This window comes from Dendrobates tinctorius, unplaced genomic scaffold (genome assembly GCF_039654945.1).
Source record: "Dendrobates tinctorius isolate UK_male_01 unplaced genomic scaffold, ASM3965494v1 ptg000182l, whole genome shotgun sequence".
NCBI classification, from domain to species: domain Eukaryota; kingdom Metazoa; phylum Chordata; class Amphibia; order Anura; family Dendrobatidae; genus Dendrobates; species Dendrobates tinctorius.
Genome location: NW_027361849.1, coordinates 3,179,586 through 3,198,093, shown reverse-complemented (window position 1 = coordinate 3,198,093; position 18,508 = coordinate 3,179,586). Strand labels below are relative to the sequence as shown.

The 18,508-nt window shown below is 55.4% G+C and overlaps 1 protein-coding gene across 2 annotated transcripts in view; it reads right to left on the bottom strand.

Moving 5' to 3' along the window:
• Positions 1-17,879, bottom strand: part of ITGB5 (integrin subunit beta 5) — a 43,000-nt gene extending 25,121 nt beyond the window's left edge. The window contains exons 1-8 of one of the 2 annotated variants that reach the window (XM_073551931.1): positions 17,672-17,879; positions 17,469-17,560; positions 14,896-15,103; positions 14,431-14,680; positions 13,957-14,125; positions 11,285-11,446; positions 10,793-10,888; positions 9,632-9,721 (exon numbers count right to left, since the gene is read on the bottom strand). In XM_073551931.1, the coding sequence (XP_073408032.1) occupies positions 9,632-9,721; positions 10,793-10,888; positions 11,285-11,446; positions 13,957-14,125; positions 14,431-14,680; positions 14,896-15,103; positions 17,469-17,560; positions 17,672-17,771 (1,167 nt within the window). In that variant the 5' untranslated portion in view covers positions 17,772-17,879. The remainder of the gene's footprint in view (positions 1-9,631; positions 9,722-10,792; positions 10,889-11,284; positions 11,447-13,956; positions 14,126-14,430; positions 14,681-14,895; positions 15,104-17,468; positions 17,561-17,671) is intronic. The other variant, XM_073551932.1, reaches the window with a different exon arrangement.
• Between the last annotated feature and the right edge of the window lie 629 nt (positions 17,880-18,508).

The window sequence follows — 18,508 nt, the reverse complement described above, 5'->3', positions numbered from 1 at the left end:
CGAGGAGGAGGAGGACGATGAAGTCGTGGCTGGAGTCTCTCGTGCTGGAACAAGCCGGGAGAAAGAGTCGCAGAGCCAGCAAGGAAGCGGCCTCCTGGCACGGCAGAGGACTCCGACAACCCATGCTGGAGTGTCAGCGGAGGAAGAGGAGGAGTGCGGTCTGTTGAGGGAGATCAGAGAGCTGGAGTCTCCTGTGGACCTGACCACATTCTCCTTCGGGGAGGACGAGCCAGCGGAGGAGACCAAAAAGAGGAGGAAGAAAAAAAAGATGACACAGGAGGTGGTGAGTTACAAATATGTACCAATGTCTGATGTTACACCTACCACCTCCTGTGTAAACCCCACCAAACCTAAAAGCACGGGCTCTGCAGTGGGTCCGGGGCATAGGCAAGGTGGGGAGAGGAGGAGGACGTCCGGCAATGCTGCCGTCTGTGCGGGGAACAGTGCAGGGGGTGAGGCTGTGGAGGTACTCACGGCGCCGGACATAGGGGACCCCGTGGAGTTTCCCTCCCTGCCTGCTGCGGCTAAGCCGGTTATCACCGGGGCCGAGGAGAGCGGGGGGATGTCCACGCCGTTGCGAAAGGGGGACGGTGTGGGCAGACTCCATCCCTGCTCACTGCAGCTGAGCCGGCCGACGCCGGGGCTGTGGGGGGCAGGGCCGAGGAGCATGGTGCGGCGAAAGGGGGGCGCACTGTTGTGAGAGGGGCGCAGTGCGCCTCAACAGAGGAAAGGAGGCGCGCAGCTGAGACAGAGCCACGGGAAAAAAAAAAAAAAATACACAGCAAAAGCAGGGAACATCATCAGCAAGGAACACTGTGCGCTCTGCTGTGACGGGGGGACAGCATGCCCCAAAAAATGATACCAGCACCCCGAAGTCTGTGGCTACAGGGCAGGCAGCCCAGGACAATAAGGGGCACAGTGCTCCAAAAGAACGGCACAATGTCAGCACTGAGCTAATTAAAACGGGTGTGGTGCTGCACCGCTCCCCCGACCCAGCAGGTGTGAGTGCAGAGATTGCAGACACAAGGGAGGAGGGAATGGAGGTGACTGTGGAAGGTGCAGAGAACAGTGGTAATGGGGTGAATGATGGGAGTTGTGGTGCCGCAAACGTTGGGAGTATTGGTGGAGTGAATGATGGGACAGGTGGTGGAGTGAATGATAGGAGTTGTGGTGCCGCAAATGATGGGAGTATTGGTGGAGTGAATGAGGAGAGCAGCACTGGTGTTGGTGGAGGGGAAGTAGGTAGTGGTCCCACTGCCCCCCCAGTGGTGGCGAGGGCTTCAGCCCCTAGCTATTCGGGAGCTGTCACTGCTGGGGGTAGTAGTGCGCCCTTGTCTGGTGGCCCCGAGGATGGTGACTTGCAGCAGCGCTTCCTGGACGCCCTGAAGAAAGGGGAGAGTTCCATCAATGTAGAGGGGAGGGAGGTTGATCTGTCTTTCTGGATAGAGAGACATGGTCTTTCCGCCTTCCGAGATAGAGGGGCAGAGACTGTCTGGTCTCTGCCGACACCGGGGCAGAGGAGTAACCGTAGGAACGTGGCCCGTCTCCAGTGGGTAAGCAAGGATGCCTGTCCTGATCGGTCAAAGGTTGCTGAGCTCCTGCTGGGGATGGGCTTCGCGGCATACGACATCTTTGCCTTGATCCATCCCTATGGGACCTCCTACTTCGATGTCAGCTTCGTGAGACCGGAGGGCCTTGAGCTTTTTTGGTCTCGCCATGAGCTGGCTCGTGGTCGCCCCGAATGGCAAGGTTTTGTCCCTGTCGCAATATCCCGCCAGAACTCGGTCAGGAAGGTGACCGTTTTGACCAGTAACGAGTCACTTTCCTGCATGGACATCTCCACCTGGATTGGTCGATATGGCGACATCGTCGGCATTCCTGAGAAGACCCGCGACGACCATGGTATCTGGTCAGGGGCCTGGACCTTCATGGTGAAATTGAAGGTTTCAGGAAACACTGTTACCCATATACCTTCCTCTACATTTTTGGGGAGGGACAGGATCCTGATTTTCTACCAGGGGCAGCCTAAGGTCTGTCACAGGTGCGGCAGCCCCACACACTTCAGTGCGCAGTGTACCACCCAAAAATGCGCACTGTGTGGGGACCTTGGCCATCTCGCTGCTACCTGTGGCAGGATTAGGTGTAACTTGTGTGGTGACCTCGGTCATCCATTCAGTCGCTGTCCGCGTTCCTTTGCCAATGCGGTCCTGAAAGCGGCGAGTGCGGGACAGGCGAAAGCCGGGACTAATCTTGCCGGTGAAGGGACCAGTAGGGGCGGAGGAGGCAGGGAACCGGTGAGGAGCAAGCTGCCGCCATCCAACATCAGGCGGCAGGAGCAACGCCATGGGAACAGGGGGCAGGGAGTAATGACCCTAAACCCTGACCCAGGTACTTCACTTGCAGCTGAGGATCCTAAAGACAGTGAATTGAGTGAGGAAGTCAGGAGACTTGAAAGGGAGGAGCAGGCGGACGCCATGTCCTCCCAGGAACCCTCATCCGGTGACAGTCTGGATGAGGGAGAGGGGGAATGGTCACAACAAAGGAAAAAGGGTAACCGGAAAACAACCAAGGGTAGGAGTGGGTCCGGGTCTCGAGCCTCCGCTCTGGAGTGCGACCCCTCTGATTCTCTAGCCCTGATCCAGGTGCCATTGGAAGGTCCAGCCGCCCCCCCTCTGGTGGATCTCTCCAACCGGTTCGGGGCCCTCCAGGACTCCCCTGCAGAGGGGGAGGATGGGAGCCCGGAGCCGGAGGTTGCGGACAAGGATGTTGGGGCTCAGGGGGTCGGAGTCGTCTTCTCAGGGAGCAATTAAAGGGCCCTCTGGGGGGGGGGGGGACTACCTCGGGACCACCAGACAAGGGCCAGAGTGTATGTAAGGAGAGAATGGATGAGTCTGTGTGTCTTAAGCGCACTAAAAGCTCATCATTGTCTGAGGAAGAGGGTGAAGCTGTTGGGGGTGGGAAGAAAAAGGCTATCTAATCCAATCAATCATGATGGCGGCACCCACACCGTTGACGCTGGCAACCATTAATGTTGCCAGCATAAAGTCAGAAGCGGCAAGGTTCACGGCCTTTCATTTTCTCGGCCAACTTGATGCCGACATTTTGTTTTTGCAGGAGACCAGGTTGACTGACCTATCAACCATGCATAAAGCAAGGAGGGAGTGGAGGCATGGGCCCTCCTACTGGTCTCTTGCGGCCGAGCCGTATAGCGGGGTGGCGGTCCTTTTTAAGACCGCAGCGGTTGAATGCAGACGATTAATTGAATTAGAAATGGGGAGATGCTTGATCCTAGATGTCTCCATGGGGGGACAGGAGCTTCGGCTCATTAACATCTACGGTCCCCAATCCAAGTGGGACCGCAAATGTCTCTTCTTGAAGAGCAAACCTTTCTTATTTTCAAGTCGGCAGGTGGTCTTTGGAGGGGATTTCAACAACGTCACGAGACCCTGTGATAGAGGAGGTTCTGGGGACCGGCTGACTTATGATTGCGTCGCGCTAAACAGGATAGTAAGTGAGGCACGCCTAGTGGATGTCCACATCCGGCACAACACAGGCAGCACGGGATTCACCTTTTTTAGAGGTAGTCAGTGCAGGTCTAGGATAGATAGGTTTTATTTGAAGGAGGAAGCCGTCTCCTCGCCGTTGTCGGTTGTGGAGGTGGAGTTCTCCGACCACTGTTTGATTATGTTTTCTCTGAACGTTACAGAGACTCCTAGGATGGGAAGAGGTTATTGGAAGCTGAATTCATCACTCCTTGAGGAAGAAGCTGTAAGACAGTCTTTTGAGGATTTTCTTCAGAGCCAGGTACCGCTGCTGGGCCTAAGTAACACTAAGTCAGAGTGGTGGGAGATGTTCAAACATCGGGTGGCGAAATTCTTCCGGCAACTCTCGAACCTCAGAAGCCTGAACAGGGATCGCCTGTATCAGAGCCTGAGGAGGAGACTCGAGCATCTTGTCTCGACTGGAGGTAGCCGCGAGGAGATCTCCGGTGTGAAGTCCTTGCTGAAGAGGTGTCAGTACGATAGGCACGCATCTTTGGTTTTTGAGAGGGACTACGGGAAGTACTACTCGCCCGACCCTTACAGAAGCTGCAAGATGTCAGTGAATAGTAAGATAGTGACGGGGCTGATGGACAGTACGGGATCCCTGAAGAGGTCCAGATCAGGGATCTTGGAGGTCGTCAGTTCATACTACTCACACCTTTTGGGAAGGAGGGAACTGGATCGTGACAGGATGTCGGCTTTCCTGGCTGAAGCTGTTCCGGAGCCAGGGGCTGACCTCTCGCTGGACGTTTTGGCAGAAGAGATCAAAGAAGAGGAAGTGAGACTGGCGATCGATGGGCTCAGGCCCAAAAAATCACCAGGTCCGGATGGCTTAACATCCGAGTTCTTTAGGACCTTCAGGGACTCCTTGGTCCCCCTCTTGACTCAGGTGTTTAATGAGTGTCTCTCCTCGGGCACCCTGCCGAGATCATTAAGGAGGTCAGCTTTGATCATTTTGTCAAAGGGTAAGGATCCGTCACGCATTGAGAATTGGCGTCCCATAGCACTTCTCAATGTGGACAGGAAGGTTTTGGCTAAGATACTTTTCAACAGGCTGGTGAAGTTTGCGCCGCGGCTCCTTTCAGAGGCTCAGAACTGTTGCGTTCCTGGCCGTAGCACTTTCAGTGCTGTTCTGGGTGTCCGAGAGGCCGTGGAGCAAGGCAGGGCGGGCCTTTGGAAGGGGTTCCTGCTGACCCTGGATCAGGCAAAGGCTTTTGACCGGGTTGACCACGAGTACCTCTGGTCCACTCTTTTGAGGTACGGTCTGCCTGGGGGGTTTGTGGACTGGCTTAAGACCTTATACGCTGGGGCTGAGACTTTCCCTCTGGTAAATGGGTGGATTGGACAACCTTTCGGGGTAGGATCTGGTGTCCGTCAGGGCTGCCCTCTTAGCCCATTGCTGTACGCGTTTGCGATCGATCCCTTCCTCAGAAGGATCGAGTGTGGACCGTTGGCGGGGGTGGGGATGGGCGGGGTGGCGCCAGAGGCTATCCTGAGGGTAGTGGCCTACGCGGACGATGTCACCGTTTTTGTTTCTTCGCGAGAGGAGGCGATGGTGGTGATGTCAGAAGTGGAGAGCTACTCGGAGGCTTCCGGGTCCAAGGTCAACCAGGACAAGTGTGAGAGTCTCTGGCTGGGAGGCGGGGATCCCGGGTTTGATCTTCCGGACACCCTCCCCGAACCCCAAGAACACGCCAAAGTCCTAGGCATCGAATTTGGCCAGGGTGATTACCCCACGAAAAACTGGGAAGGCAGAATCAAAGGTGTCGCTCAAAAAGTGGACCAATGGAAGGGTTGGTCTTTGACCCTGAGGGAAAGGGTTGGCCTGTGCAAAGCTTTCCTGCTCCCCTTACTAATCTACCTGGGCAGCGTCTGTGTCTTGCCAGAGCCTCTCTGGACTCGGGTCTACAGTCTGTTCTTTCAGATGTTATGGGGGAATAGACTGAACCTAGTCAAGAGGGAGGTCACTTACCGCACGAGGAGACTAGGGGGGTTGAATATGGTGAACCCCGTGGTGTTCCTAGTGAACACCTTTTTGAAGGTCAACGTGGCAAACCTCTGGAAAGAGAGGGCTCCTCCGTGGGTATTCTCCTGCAAGGGATGGTTTCAGCCTTTCTTCCAGGAATGGGAGACAGGGGGAAGATTGAAGGATCTTCGCACACCGCATGGGCATCTCCCGGCTTATGTTACCCCGGTTCTGAAGATGATGCGCCGGTGGGGTCTGGGAATGTGGGAGGTGAGGTCCCTCCCGAGGAAACTCCTCGACATGCGGGTCTTGCTTTCGCATTTTCAGAGTCCATTGGTCCTCAAGGACTGCCCAAGTCGGGATCTAGAGGTTGGGTTGAGTTTGTTAAATTCTAATAGGATCCCCAAGAAGTACTGGGACTTGACTTGGCGCTGCTTCCAAGGTAAGTTGTATGTGAGGGACAATCTGAAGTACAGGAGCTCCGAGGACAGGAATTGCCCCCGTGAGGCTTGTGCTAACATGCTGGAAAGCATGGAGCACTTCCTGCTTCATTGTCCCTTTAATACAGAGGTGTACAACAGGGTGGGAGCTTCCATTGGTTGGCCGCGGCTGGCTACTCTGTCCTATGCCGAGTGGGCCTATGGAGCGTTCGGAGACCTCGGGAGAAGGGACAGAGTCACTTTATTTATAGTCAGCGCAGTGGTCAGGTACTTCACGTGGAACGCACGAGTTTTAGTTTCGACGCAGAGTAAAATCCTCCGTGTAGACGAAGTTTATAGCAGCATCCTAGGTGCCCTGGTGAAGGTCCGTTCTCTGGAGTATGAGAGACTGGGTGCCCGGAGGGCGGCCCATCTCTGGAGGGGTTTCTCCTTCGGGGTGCCTTAGTCCGTTAGTACTCCTATATCCTGGTGGTGGGCTGATGCCTTTTCACTCTAGAGTTTTGTTTTGAATTTCAGTCTCCTGAATAGAAGGTTTGCAAGCATCGAACTTGAGCCTTAAGTGGTGAGTACGTAGGTTATGTTCTGTAACGTTAGTTTATGTATATATTGTATATAGCGTAATGTGTGTATTGTATATATTGTGTATAATAGAGGGTCTTAGTTAGGTTGGGTGGGGGGATTGGGGGGATGGGGGGTTTTCAACAGCGGTGATAAGAGACTGATCTGGCCTGGTCCAGGCCCCGCCTGGGGAAAAACTTTGGGGCCTGATCCTAGCTCGGAGAAATCCTGAACTTTGTGGCCAGAGCTGGATCAGGGGTGGTGGGATAGTTAGAGTAGATGTGTGTTTTATATATAGTGTTAAAAAAAAAAAAAAAAAAAAAAAGGAAAAAATAAAAAAAAAAATAAATAAAAGGAAAAAAATAAAAAAAAAAAAAAAATAAAATAAAAGGAAAAATATATACATTTTGTTAATTTTGTATACTATGTTTGTAATTAGGTTTGTCGTAAGTGTGAATGTGGCGGTGTAAGGGGGAGGCTGTGAGGTAAGGCAGTGGGACCAGAGGGTATTAGGTGTGTCTTGTACAATATTCGGACTGGTGTCATATGTTTATATTGTATATAGTGTATATAGTATTGTATATAGGACGGTGTAAATGTAGTTCATGGGGTGTATATAATAGTGTGAATGGAGCTGGGTCGGGGGTTTTACATGATTTTATTTATTTATTATTTTAAGGGGGTGCTGGTGTAATTATTGTAATTTTGTTCCTTTTTTGTTTTTTTTTAGTTTTTAATTTCTTGTTTCTTTAATTTAATTTTCTTTTCCCGTTTTGTAGGTCGAGAATTTCCCTTATTGTTTCCATTTCTTGTTTATTTCTTTGTGTTTGTGTCTGATTTTGTCATATTGTTTCTGATTGGAGTTTTTGTTCTATGTTTGTTCTGTTGTGTTTTATTTTGTAACGTCGTGAAGGATTTTATAATAATAAAAAAGACCTACAATCTATTACTCCCCATTATCAGCCATTACTGGAGGAGGAGACTGTAGGACAGGAGACTACAATCTATTACACCCCGTTATCAGCCATTACTGGAGGAGGAGACTGTAGGACAGGAGACTACAATCTATTACTCCCCGTTATCAGCCATTACTGGGGGAGGAGACTGTAGGACAGGAGACTACAATCTATTACTCCCCGTTATCAGCCATTACTGGGGAGGAGACTGTAGGACAGGAGACTACAATCTATTACTCCCTGTTATCAGCCATTACTGGGGAGGAGACTGTAGGACAGGAGACTACAATCTATTACTCCCCATTATCAGCCATTACTGGAGGAGGAGACTGTAGGACAGGAGACTACAATCTATTACTCCCCGTTATCAGCCATTACTGGAGGAGGAGACTGTAGGACAGGAGACTACAATCTATTACTCCCCGTTATCAGCCATTACTGGGGAGGAGACTGTAGGACAGGAGACTACAATCTATTACTCCCTGTTATCAGCCATTACTGGGGAGGAGACTGTAGGACAGGAGACTACAATCTATTACTCCCTGTTATCAGCCATTACTGGGGAGGAGACTGTAGGACAGGAGACTACAATCTATTACTCCCCGTTATCGGCCATTACTGGGGGAGGAGACTGTAGGACAGGAGACTACAATCTATTACTCCCCGTTATCGGCCATTACTGGAGGAGGAGACTGTAGGACAGGAGTCTACAATCTATTACTCCCCGTTATCAGCCATTACAGGGGAGGAGACTGTAGGACAGGAGACTACAATCTATTACTCCCCGTTATCAGCCATTACTGGGGAGGAGACTGTAGGACAGGAGACTACAATCTATTACTCCCCGTTATCAGCCATTACTGGGGAGGAGACTGTAGGACAGGAGACTACAATCTATTACTCCCCGTTATCAGCCATTACTGGGGGAGGAGACTGTAGGACAGGAGAATACAATCTATTACTCCCCGTTATCGGCCATTACTGGAGGAGGAGACTGTAGGACAGGAGACTACAATCTATTACTCCCCGTTATCAGCCATTACAGGGGAGGAGACTGTAGGACAGGAGACTACAATCTATTACTCCCCGTTATCAGCCATTACTGGGGAGGAGACTGTAGGACAGGAGACTACAATCTATTACTCCCCGTTATCAGCCATTACTGGGGGAGGAGACTGTAGGACAGGAGAATACAATCTATTACTCCCCGTTATCAGCCATTACTGGGGGAGGAGACTGTAGGACAGGAGAATACAATCTATTACTCCCCGTTATCGGCCATTACTGGGGGAGGAGACTGTAGGGCAGGAGACTACAATCTATTACTCCCTGTTATCGGCCATTACTGGGGGAGGAGACTGTAGGACGGGAGACTACAATCTATTACTCCCTGTTATCGGCCATTACTGGGGGAGGAGACTGTAGGACGGGAGACTACAATCTATTACTCCCTGTTATCAGCCATTACTGGGGGAGGAGACTGTAGGACAGGAGACTACAATCTATTACTCCCTGTTATCGGCCATTACTGGGGGAGGAGACTGTAGGACGGGAGACTACAATCTATTACTCCCTGTTATCAGCCATTACTGGGGGAGGAGACTGTAGGACAGGAGACTACAATCTATTACTCCCCGTTATCAGCCATTACTGGGGAGGAGACTGTAGGACAGGAGACTACAATCTATTACTCCCCGTTATCAGCCATTACTGGAGGAGGAGACTGTAGGACAGGAGACTACAATCTATTACTCCCCGTTATCAGCCATTACTGGGAAGGAGACATTGGGAGGATGTATATGATGATCACCATTAACGTTCTCAGCTGCAGAGTCGTTACACTGTATCGGTCTCGCTTGGCCAGGTGTTGAGGCCTTGGGCTGAAGTCTCCTGACTTATAAGTGCTGTCCGGGGGTCACAAATTATCTCGTCCATTACTCAGTCACCCCCAGGAGAAGAATTTTGGAGGCAGAGAAGCAAAACAGCAGGAGAAACGTCATGTGGGGAAATCTTTCTTGCTCTGATCCTGAAATACTCTGCACTGCTTTCAGTCTGTGACCCTTGATTGTCCTCCCGTCATTATGCTGACATCTAGCACCTGGGGCGCAGTCGTCCTTCACATCTGCGGGTTATGAAATACTCTGTGCTGCAGTGTAAGTCGGCACTCACATTATAGGCGTTGACGATGAGCTGCAGGATGTTCTGGGAGTTGGGGTCCAGGATCTCCACGGTGGTCCCGGGGATCAGCGCCGTGAAATTCTTAATAGGAAAACCACAGCCACATTAGACTAATAACGAGACACCGTGCCCCAATACAGAGGCGCCCCGAAATACAGAGAGAGGCCCCACATCAGTCCAGGACTGCATCCCCCCCAATACAGAGCGAAGCCCCCCAGCCGCCCAGGACAGCGCCCAGCGTCCGCCCCAAAACAGAAAATCCGCCCAGGACAGCGCCACCCCCCTCATACAGAGAGGCCCCCCCATCCGCCCAGGACAGCGCCACCCCCCTCATACAGAGAGGCCCCCCCATCCGCCCAGGACAGCGCCACCCCCCTCATACAGAGAGGCCCCCCCATCCGCCCAGGACAGCGCCACCCCCCTCATACAGAGAGGCCCCCCCCATCCGCCCAGGACAGCGCCACCCCCCCTCATACAGAGGCCCCCCATCCGCCCAGGACAGCGCCACCCCCCCCTCATACAGAGGCCCCCCCATCCGCCCAGGACAGCGCCACCCCCCCTCATACAGAGAGGCCCCCCATCCGCCCAGGACAGCGCCACCCCCCCTCATACAGAGAGGCCCCCCATCCGCCCAGGACAGCGCCACCCCCCCCTCATACAGAGGCCCCCCATCCGCCCAGGACAGCGCCACCCCCCCTCATACAGAGAGGCCCCCCATCCGCCCAGGACAGCGCCACCCCCCCTCATACAGAGAGGCCCCCCATCCGCCCAGGACAGCGCCACCCCCCCCCTCATACAGAGGCCCCCCATCCGCCCAGGACAGCGCCACCCCCCCTCATACAGAGGCCCCCCATCCGCCCAGGACAGCGCCACCCCCCCTCATACAGAGAGGCCCCCCATCCGCCCAGGACAGCGCCACCCCCCTCATACAGAGAGGCCCCCCATCCACCCAGGACAGCGCCACCCCCCTCATTCAGAGAGGCCCCCCCATCCACCCAGAACAGCGTGCCCCACCCCACCCCCAATACAGAGAATCCCCCCCATCCGCCAACGACAGCGCCAGCCGCATGCAGGAGGCGGGGCTTACGCTACGCCAAGCCAGATGCTCCTCCCCCTCCCCGCCATGCCTCCCTGCCCCCCCCGATGCTTTACCTTATATAATAAATAATGTGCCTTCGTCACAGCGAATATCAGATGAATATTGTTCTCCGACAGCTTCTCCCCGAGCAGCGCCAGCGACGGATAATCCTGCAGTGCGAGGAGCAGCATGCGTCAGCCCAGGGCGCCATCACCACAATCCGGCCATAACTGCAGCCCTCCACGATCAGACACGCACCGCACCCCCGTATAACATTCTACAACTCTATAATACTTTGCATTTACCAAGTTCAGGATCTGGGTTTGCCGTCAGTAAGAAGCCGACCCCCGATACTGGTCTAAGACCTCTCACAGCTGAAGGTTTGTCACCGTGTATCAGTGCAGACCAGGCCATCTGGGGCCCCTTACTCTTTAGGTTTCTTACAGGGGCCCCGCAGTGGGAGGCGCGGCTGCACGGTGTACAGATCGGTCTGGACGCGGGTGACCTTCGCTGGTTGTCACCCCCATTCAGCAGTTGTCAGATGGTGGAGCCGGCGCGGTTCTTACCAGCTGAGCGGCGGCGCTGTACTCGTTGGCCGTGTTCAGGTGGCACTGCCCGTCATGTGGCTGCACCAGGCCGGCCAGCTTACCGTCCAGAGCAACATGCGGGACGTCGTCGGTGGTGATGACCAGCAGATGCGACGCCTCCGTCCGCCAGCCGACCTTCTCCTGCCGGAAAAAACAGTGGGAATCACTTCATGGCAGACGTCACCAAAACTGCAGAGCCACGAACCCACAGTCATATGCTGAGAAGAACTACAAGTGCCACCATCTCCACTAAGCTACATACAGCACATTACCCCCTGCACCGCCAGGACCGCCACCGGCCCCAGAACCACAGGTCCGAGATCCCCTCTGTTTCTAGAAGTTGCAGCATTTACAGGAGGAACAGATGCCAGCGCGGCAGACCCCGGCGCCATACATCCCGGCGCGGCAGACCCCGGCGCCGCAGACCCCGGCGCGGCAGACCCCGGCGCCGCAGACGCCGGCGCGGCAGACCCCGGCGCCGCAGACGCCGGCGCGGCAGACGCCGGCGCGGCAGACCCCGGCGCCGCAGACGCCGGCGCCGCAGACCCCGGCGCCGCAGACCCCGGCGCGGCAGACGCCGGCGCCGCAGACCCCGGCGCGGCAGACGCCAGCGCGGCAGACCCCGGCGCCACAGGACGCGCAGCACATTCCAGTGCAGAGGAAACAATCAAATCTGTTATTTCTCCAGCATCAAGGACACGATAACAGATGGCAGCAGCCGGTCTCCCCCTCGTGCCGCCAGCACACAGCATGTTCTGAGCAGTCACATCTGTTCCTGGGAAAGCTGGGTGACATGGCAGTGGTAATGGCGGCCATGCTGGTTGTCACCCAGACCGGCTCTGTAGCGACCTGTAAAGCAGCGCAGGTCCCAGCATGAAGCCTCAGATGAATCGCTGCAGGATCATCCCAGGAAATCCACCGCATCTGCCCCAACCTGCCCAACAAAACCGCGGCTCACAACAGACGAGCCCCGAGGTGAAGAGGACCCCGCATCACCCCGACCCAACAATGGAGACAATCCCAGCGACTGATGAATCATCGTGACCAGCGCTCGCCGCATACAAAACTATTCCCCACAAATCACAAAAAAAGATCCAGAGACGTGAAGGAGGAAACCGAACATCTCATCACCAAACGTGCCGAGTCAGCAAGAGACGGAGCAGGAAAAGGAACCAAAACTACGAGCATCAGCAACGAGGAGGAAGGCCGAGAGACCAAGCCGAGACCCCCAATAGCCACCCACCAAGTCACTGTGCACAGACCCCACCGGCCGGCGGACACCGCATCTGGAGGCACGCTCGCCCCTCTCCTATACACTGACAAGCTCATTACCTTACAGAGATCATTCTCCTAAATACTTAAAGCACCAGCGTCCTGATAGATGCCTATACGCTCTACACAATCTACACACCACACGTAACTGAAGAAGGTCACATTGACCGAAACGTCTTTTTTCGTGTACTACAATAAACCGCCTTACAAATACCTTTAAGTTGAGCGCTAGGTTCATATTTGTTGCTTTAACGGTTTGGGAACCTAACCTTAGCACCGTCTCAAGTTGTGCTCACGGTGTCCTTTCTGTACACAGACCCCAACCTCACCTACTCCAGAGCTGCACTCACTATTCTGCTGGTGCGGTCACTGTGTGCATACATTACATTACTGATCCTCAGTTACATCCTGTATTATACTCCAGAGCTGCACTCACTATTCTGCTGGTGCAGTCACTGTGTACATACATTACATTACTGATCCTGAGTTACATCCTGTATTATACTCCAGAGCTGCACTCACTATTCTGCTGGTGCAGTCACTGTGTACATACATTACATTACTGATCCTCAGTTACATCCTGTATTATACTCCAGAGCAGCACTCACTATTCTGCTGGTGCAGTCACTGTGTACATACATTACTGATCCTGAGTTACCTCCTGTATTATACTCCAGAGCTGCACTCACTATTCTGCTGGTGCGGTCACTGTGTGCATACATTACATTACTGATCCTCAGTTACATCCTGTATTATACTCCAGAGCTGCACTCACTATTCTGCTGGTGCAGTCACTGTGTACATACATTACTGATCCTGAGTTACCTCCTGTATTATACTCCCGAGCTGCACTCACTATTCTGCTGGTGCAGTCACTGTGTGCATACATTACATTACTGATCCTGAGTTACATCCTGTATTATACTCCAGAGCTGCACTCACTATTCTGCTGGTGCAGTCACTGTGTGCATACATTACATTACTGATCCTGAGTTACCTCCTGTATTATACTCCAGAGCTGCACTCACTATTCTGCTGGTGCAGTCACTGTGTACATACATTACATTACTGATCCTGAGTTACCTCCTGTATTATACCCCAGAGCTGCACTCACTATTCTGCTGGTGCAGTCACTGTGTGTACATACATTACATTACTGATCCTGAGTTACCTCCTGTATTATACCCCAGAGCTGCACTCACTATTCTGCTGGTGCAGTCACTGTGTACATACATTACTGATCCTGAGTTACCTCCTGTATTATACTCCAGAGCTGCACTCACTATTCTGCTGGTGCAGTCACTGTGTACATACATTACTGATCCTGAGTTACCTCCTGTATTATACTCCAGAGCTGCGCTCACTATTCTGTTCCTCACCTTACACACTGCGGCTTGCAGAATGGCATCGAACGCGCCCTCTGGGGCGTCGCGGTTGCGGGACACTTGCTGGTTTTGCACCTCGGTGTTGAAGTTGCTGACTTTGTCCGTGAGGGACAGAACATGGCGGAAGCCGAAGGACGGGATGCAGCTGGGGAACGGCTTATACCTGGAGGAGGAGGAGACGGAATTTGTCAGTTTTGGAATAAAGTTGTTGCATTTGTCAGAACTGCGCAGCACAGAAGGAAAATAACGGATACGGGGCGTTATAACCAGCGCCGTACACGGGTGATGCCCCCTCCATTGTGGCCGTCAGCGCAGCTCACAGACCACCACCGGGGGGTGACACCAAGCCAAAGTCACAGAAGAATCAGCCGATTACAGACACCGGCGATTCAGGACTGCTCATCATCGCTGTCAGTGACGTCTCCTCCACTGAGGGTCTGGTACACTGTGTCAGTGCAGGTCACTCACCCGGTGCAGGGGTTGTTCTGGTATTTGGGGGCGGTGTATGAGAACGGGGAGATGTTCTTGTCCACAAACGTGCCGAACCCCAGGCGGAAGTTGCTGGTGAGTTTCGCCATCTCCGCAGCCAATCGGGTGCCCAGGTTCCGGATGGTGTCCAGATCGTCCTTCATGGACAGCGACAAGTCCATCAGGTAGTACAGGTCCACCGGGTAGTCCTCCACCTGCCGCACATTCACCCGAAAAGAGGCCGCCGCACCTGAGAGGGGCGACACAGAGCAGGTACAAGAGACCCCCGAGCCACAGAAACCCTCCCTGCTCCTCCATGTCATCTGCACTGACGCCGGGACCCCCAGAGCCCACCCGGTCCTGCCCCTCATTACACTACGCCCAGCCCCCATCACCACCATAGCCCCACCCATGCTTACAGTAGCTCCTCCCACTCACACAGGCACATGAGGTGTGACCACTGACCTGGGCGGAGGGACAGCGAGAGGCGCTGCGGGGTCACCTGGATGATGTCCGCCTGCGAGGAGCCAGACCCCTTGTGGCTGAGCGGGATGCTCTTGGTCACAGTGACGTTGCTCTTAGGGCCCTCGATGGAGCTCGGCGAGCAGCCTCTGTGTATCAGACTGTCCATTAGATCGCAGCGTGACGTCACTGTGTGCGCCGGCCCGAAAACCTGCGGGGAGCGAGAAACGTGGAGTCAGACGCCGACTGCAGAGGTCTCCACGTGTTACCCCAGTGGCCACCACACCGTCACATCCAGAGTACTGGGGCAACTGGTGGGAGGCGGGGACGCCAGCAGGAATGTGACAAGGCGGCCCCTCACCCCCGCCGACAAGGCGGCCCCTCACCCCCCGCCGCCAAGGCGGCCCCCCTCACCCCCCCCCCGACGACAAGGCGGCCCCCCTCACCCCCGACGACAAGGCGGCCCCCCTCACCCCCCCCCCGACGACAAGGCGGCCCCCCTCACCCCCGACGACAAGGCGGCCCCCCTCACCCCCGACGACAAGGCGGCCCCCCTCACCCCCGACGACAAGGCGGCCCCCCTCACCCCCGACGACAAGGCGGCCCCCCTCACCCCCGACGACAAGGCGGCCCCCCTCACCCCCGACGACAAGGCGGCCCCCCTCACCCCCGACGACAAGGCGGCCCCCCTCACCCCCCGCCTCCCTGGAGGGGCCGCTTACAAGTTCCTGAGACCTTCCACACCCATCACACCCCATCCACCGCAGGTAGCCGAGAAGGAAGCCCCTCAGTGCCCTCCGCGCCACATCACACCCATCCCAGAGTCTGCCGCATCACCTCCGCCTAGAGAATCCACCCCGCATCACCCCCTCCGTCCCGAATTACCCCCGCCCCAGCGAGTCCGCCACCCTGCATGCACTACATGTAGTAGCGTGGTCAGACGGTGGTAGTAGTAGTGTGGGGTAGTAGTCGGACGGTGGAGGTGGTGGTGTGGGGTAGTTCTGTGTTGGGGGTGATAGTAGTGGAGCAGACGGTGGTAGTACGGTGGGGGTGGTAGTAGTACTATGGTGGGTGGTAGTCGGACTGTGGGGCGGTGGTGTGGGGTAGTACTGTGTTGGGGGTGGTGGTAGTACTATGGTGGGTGGTAGTTGGACTGTGGGGGTGGTGGTGTGGGGTAGTACTGTGTTGGGGGTGGTAGTCGGACTGTGGGGGTGGTGGTGTGGGGTAGTACTGTGTTGGGGGCGGTAGTAGTACTATGGTGGGTAGTAGTCGGACTTTGGGGGTGGTGGTGTGGGGTAGTACTGTGTTGGGGGTGATAGTAGTGGAGCAGACGGTGGTAGTACGGTGGGGGTGGCAGTAGTACTATGGTGGGTGGTAGTCGGACTGTGGGGCGGTGGTGTGGGGTAGTACTGTGTTGGGGGCGGTAGTAGTACTATGGTGGGTGGTAGTCGGACTGTGGGGGTGGTGGTGTGGGGTAGGACTGTGTTGGGGGTGGTGGTAGTACTATGGTGGGTAGTGGTCGGACTGTGGGGCGGTGGTGTGGGGTAGGACTGTGTTGGGGCTGGTGGTAGTGGAGCAGACGGTCGGGGTGGTAGTACGGTGGCGGTACTATGGTGGGGGGTAGCAGTACTAGTAGTACTATGGTGGGGGGTAGCAGTACTAGTAGTACTATGGTGGGGGGTAGCAGTACTAGTAGTACTATGGTGGGGGGTAGCAGTACTAGTAGTACTATGGTGGGGGGTAGCAGTACTAGTAGTACTATGGTGGGGGGTAGCAGTACTAGTAGTACTATGGTGGGGGGTAGCAGTACTAGTAGTACTATGGTGGGGGGTAGCAGTACTAGTAGTACTATGGTGGGGGGTAGCAGTACTAGTAGTACTATGGTGGGGGGGTAGCAGTACTAGTAGTACTATGGTGGGGGGTAGCAGTACTAGTAGTACTATGGTGGGGGGTAGCAGTACTAGTAGTACTATGGTGGGGGGTAGCAGTACTAGTAGTACTATGGTGGGGGGTAGCAGTACTAGTAGTACTATGGTGGGGGGTAGCAGTACTAGTAGTACTATGGTGGGGGGTAGCAGTACTAGTAGTACTATGGTGGGGGGTAGCAGTACTAGTAGTACTATGGTGGGGGGGTAGCAGTACTAGTAGTACTATGGTGGGGGGGTTGCAGTACTAGTAGTACTATGGTGGGGGGTAGCAGTACTAGTAGTACTATGGTGGGGGGTAGCAGTACTAGTAGTACTATGGTGGGGGGTAGCAGTACTAGTAGTACTATGGTGGGGGGTAGCAGTACTAGTAGTACTATGGTGGGGGGTAGCAGTACTAGTAGTACTATGGTGGGGGGTAGCAGTACTAGTAGTACTATGGTGGGGGGTAGCAGTACTAGTAGTACTATGGTGGGGGGTAGCAGTACTAGTAGTACTATGGTGGGGGGTAGCAGTACTAGTAGTACTATGGTGGGGGGTAGCAGTACTAGTAGTACTATGGTGGGGGGTAGCAGTACTAGTAGTACTATGGTGGGGGGTAGCAGTACTAGTAGTACTATGGTGGGGGGTGGTCGGACTGCGGTCTCTCACCTCCTGGGAGCACCAGGCGCACTGTGGGTGGAGGCGCAGACAGTCCTGGCAGGAGGTGACACTGACGCTGCGGCCGCTGCAGACGATCATTGCTGGGGAGAGAGGAGAAACGGGACAGTTACAGGGGAGTCACCGGCAGAGCCCCGGGGCCATGGCCGCCCGTCTCCTCCTCCCGCCGGGTCTCCTCACGATGCAGCTCTTACTCTTGGCTCCTCCCCCTGCCGGGCGCCTCTGTCTCTCACCCGCGGGTGTGGGCGGCGCGCAGCTTAGCAGCAGGGCTCCGAGCAGCAGTGTCCGGCTCATGGCGCCTCACAGGCCGCGGATCCCCATCACCGGCGCAACCGGAGCCGCCAGCGTCCACCGCCCAGAAACCCCGCCCCCGGCCGAGGCTCCGCCCACTCTGCAGAGAGGCACGCCTTCTTCACCCCTTCGTCTCTGACTCTTTATTTGCCGGCTTCGGTATTAACCCCATGCTGCCCGGCTTCTTTGGCGAAAACGCAGATAAAAACCGAAGAATCCGTCGCCCCGGAGCTGCTGATGAGCGCCACCTGCTGGACAGGAGAGGAGCGGTCCGGTCCTGAGCCCGGTGATCACAGAGGAGCGGTCCGGTCCTGAGCGCGGTGATCACAGAGGAGCGGTCCGGTCCTGAGCCCGGTGATCACAGAGGAGCGGTCCGGTCCTGAGCCCGGTGATCACAGAGGAGCGGTCCGGTCCTGAGCGCGGTGATCACAGAGGAGCGGTCCGGTCCTGAGCGCGGTGATCACAGAGGAGCGGTCCGGTCCTGAGCGCGGTGATCACAGAGGAGCGGTCCGGTCCTGAGCGCGGTGATCACAGAGGAGCGGTCCGGTCCTGAGCCCGGTGATCACAGAGGAGCGGTCCGGTCCTGAGCGCGGTGATCACAGAGGAGCGGTCCGGTCCTGAGCGCGGTGATCACAGAGGAGCGGTCCGGTCCTGAGCGCGGTGATCACAGAGGAGCGGTCCGGTCCTGAGCGCGGTGATCACAGAGGAGCGGTCCGGTCCTGAGCGCGGCGATCACAGAG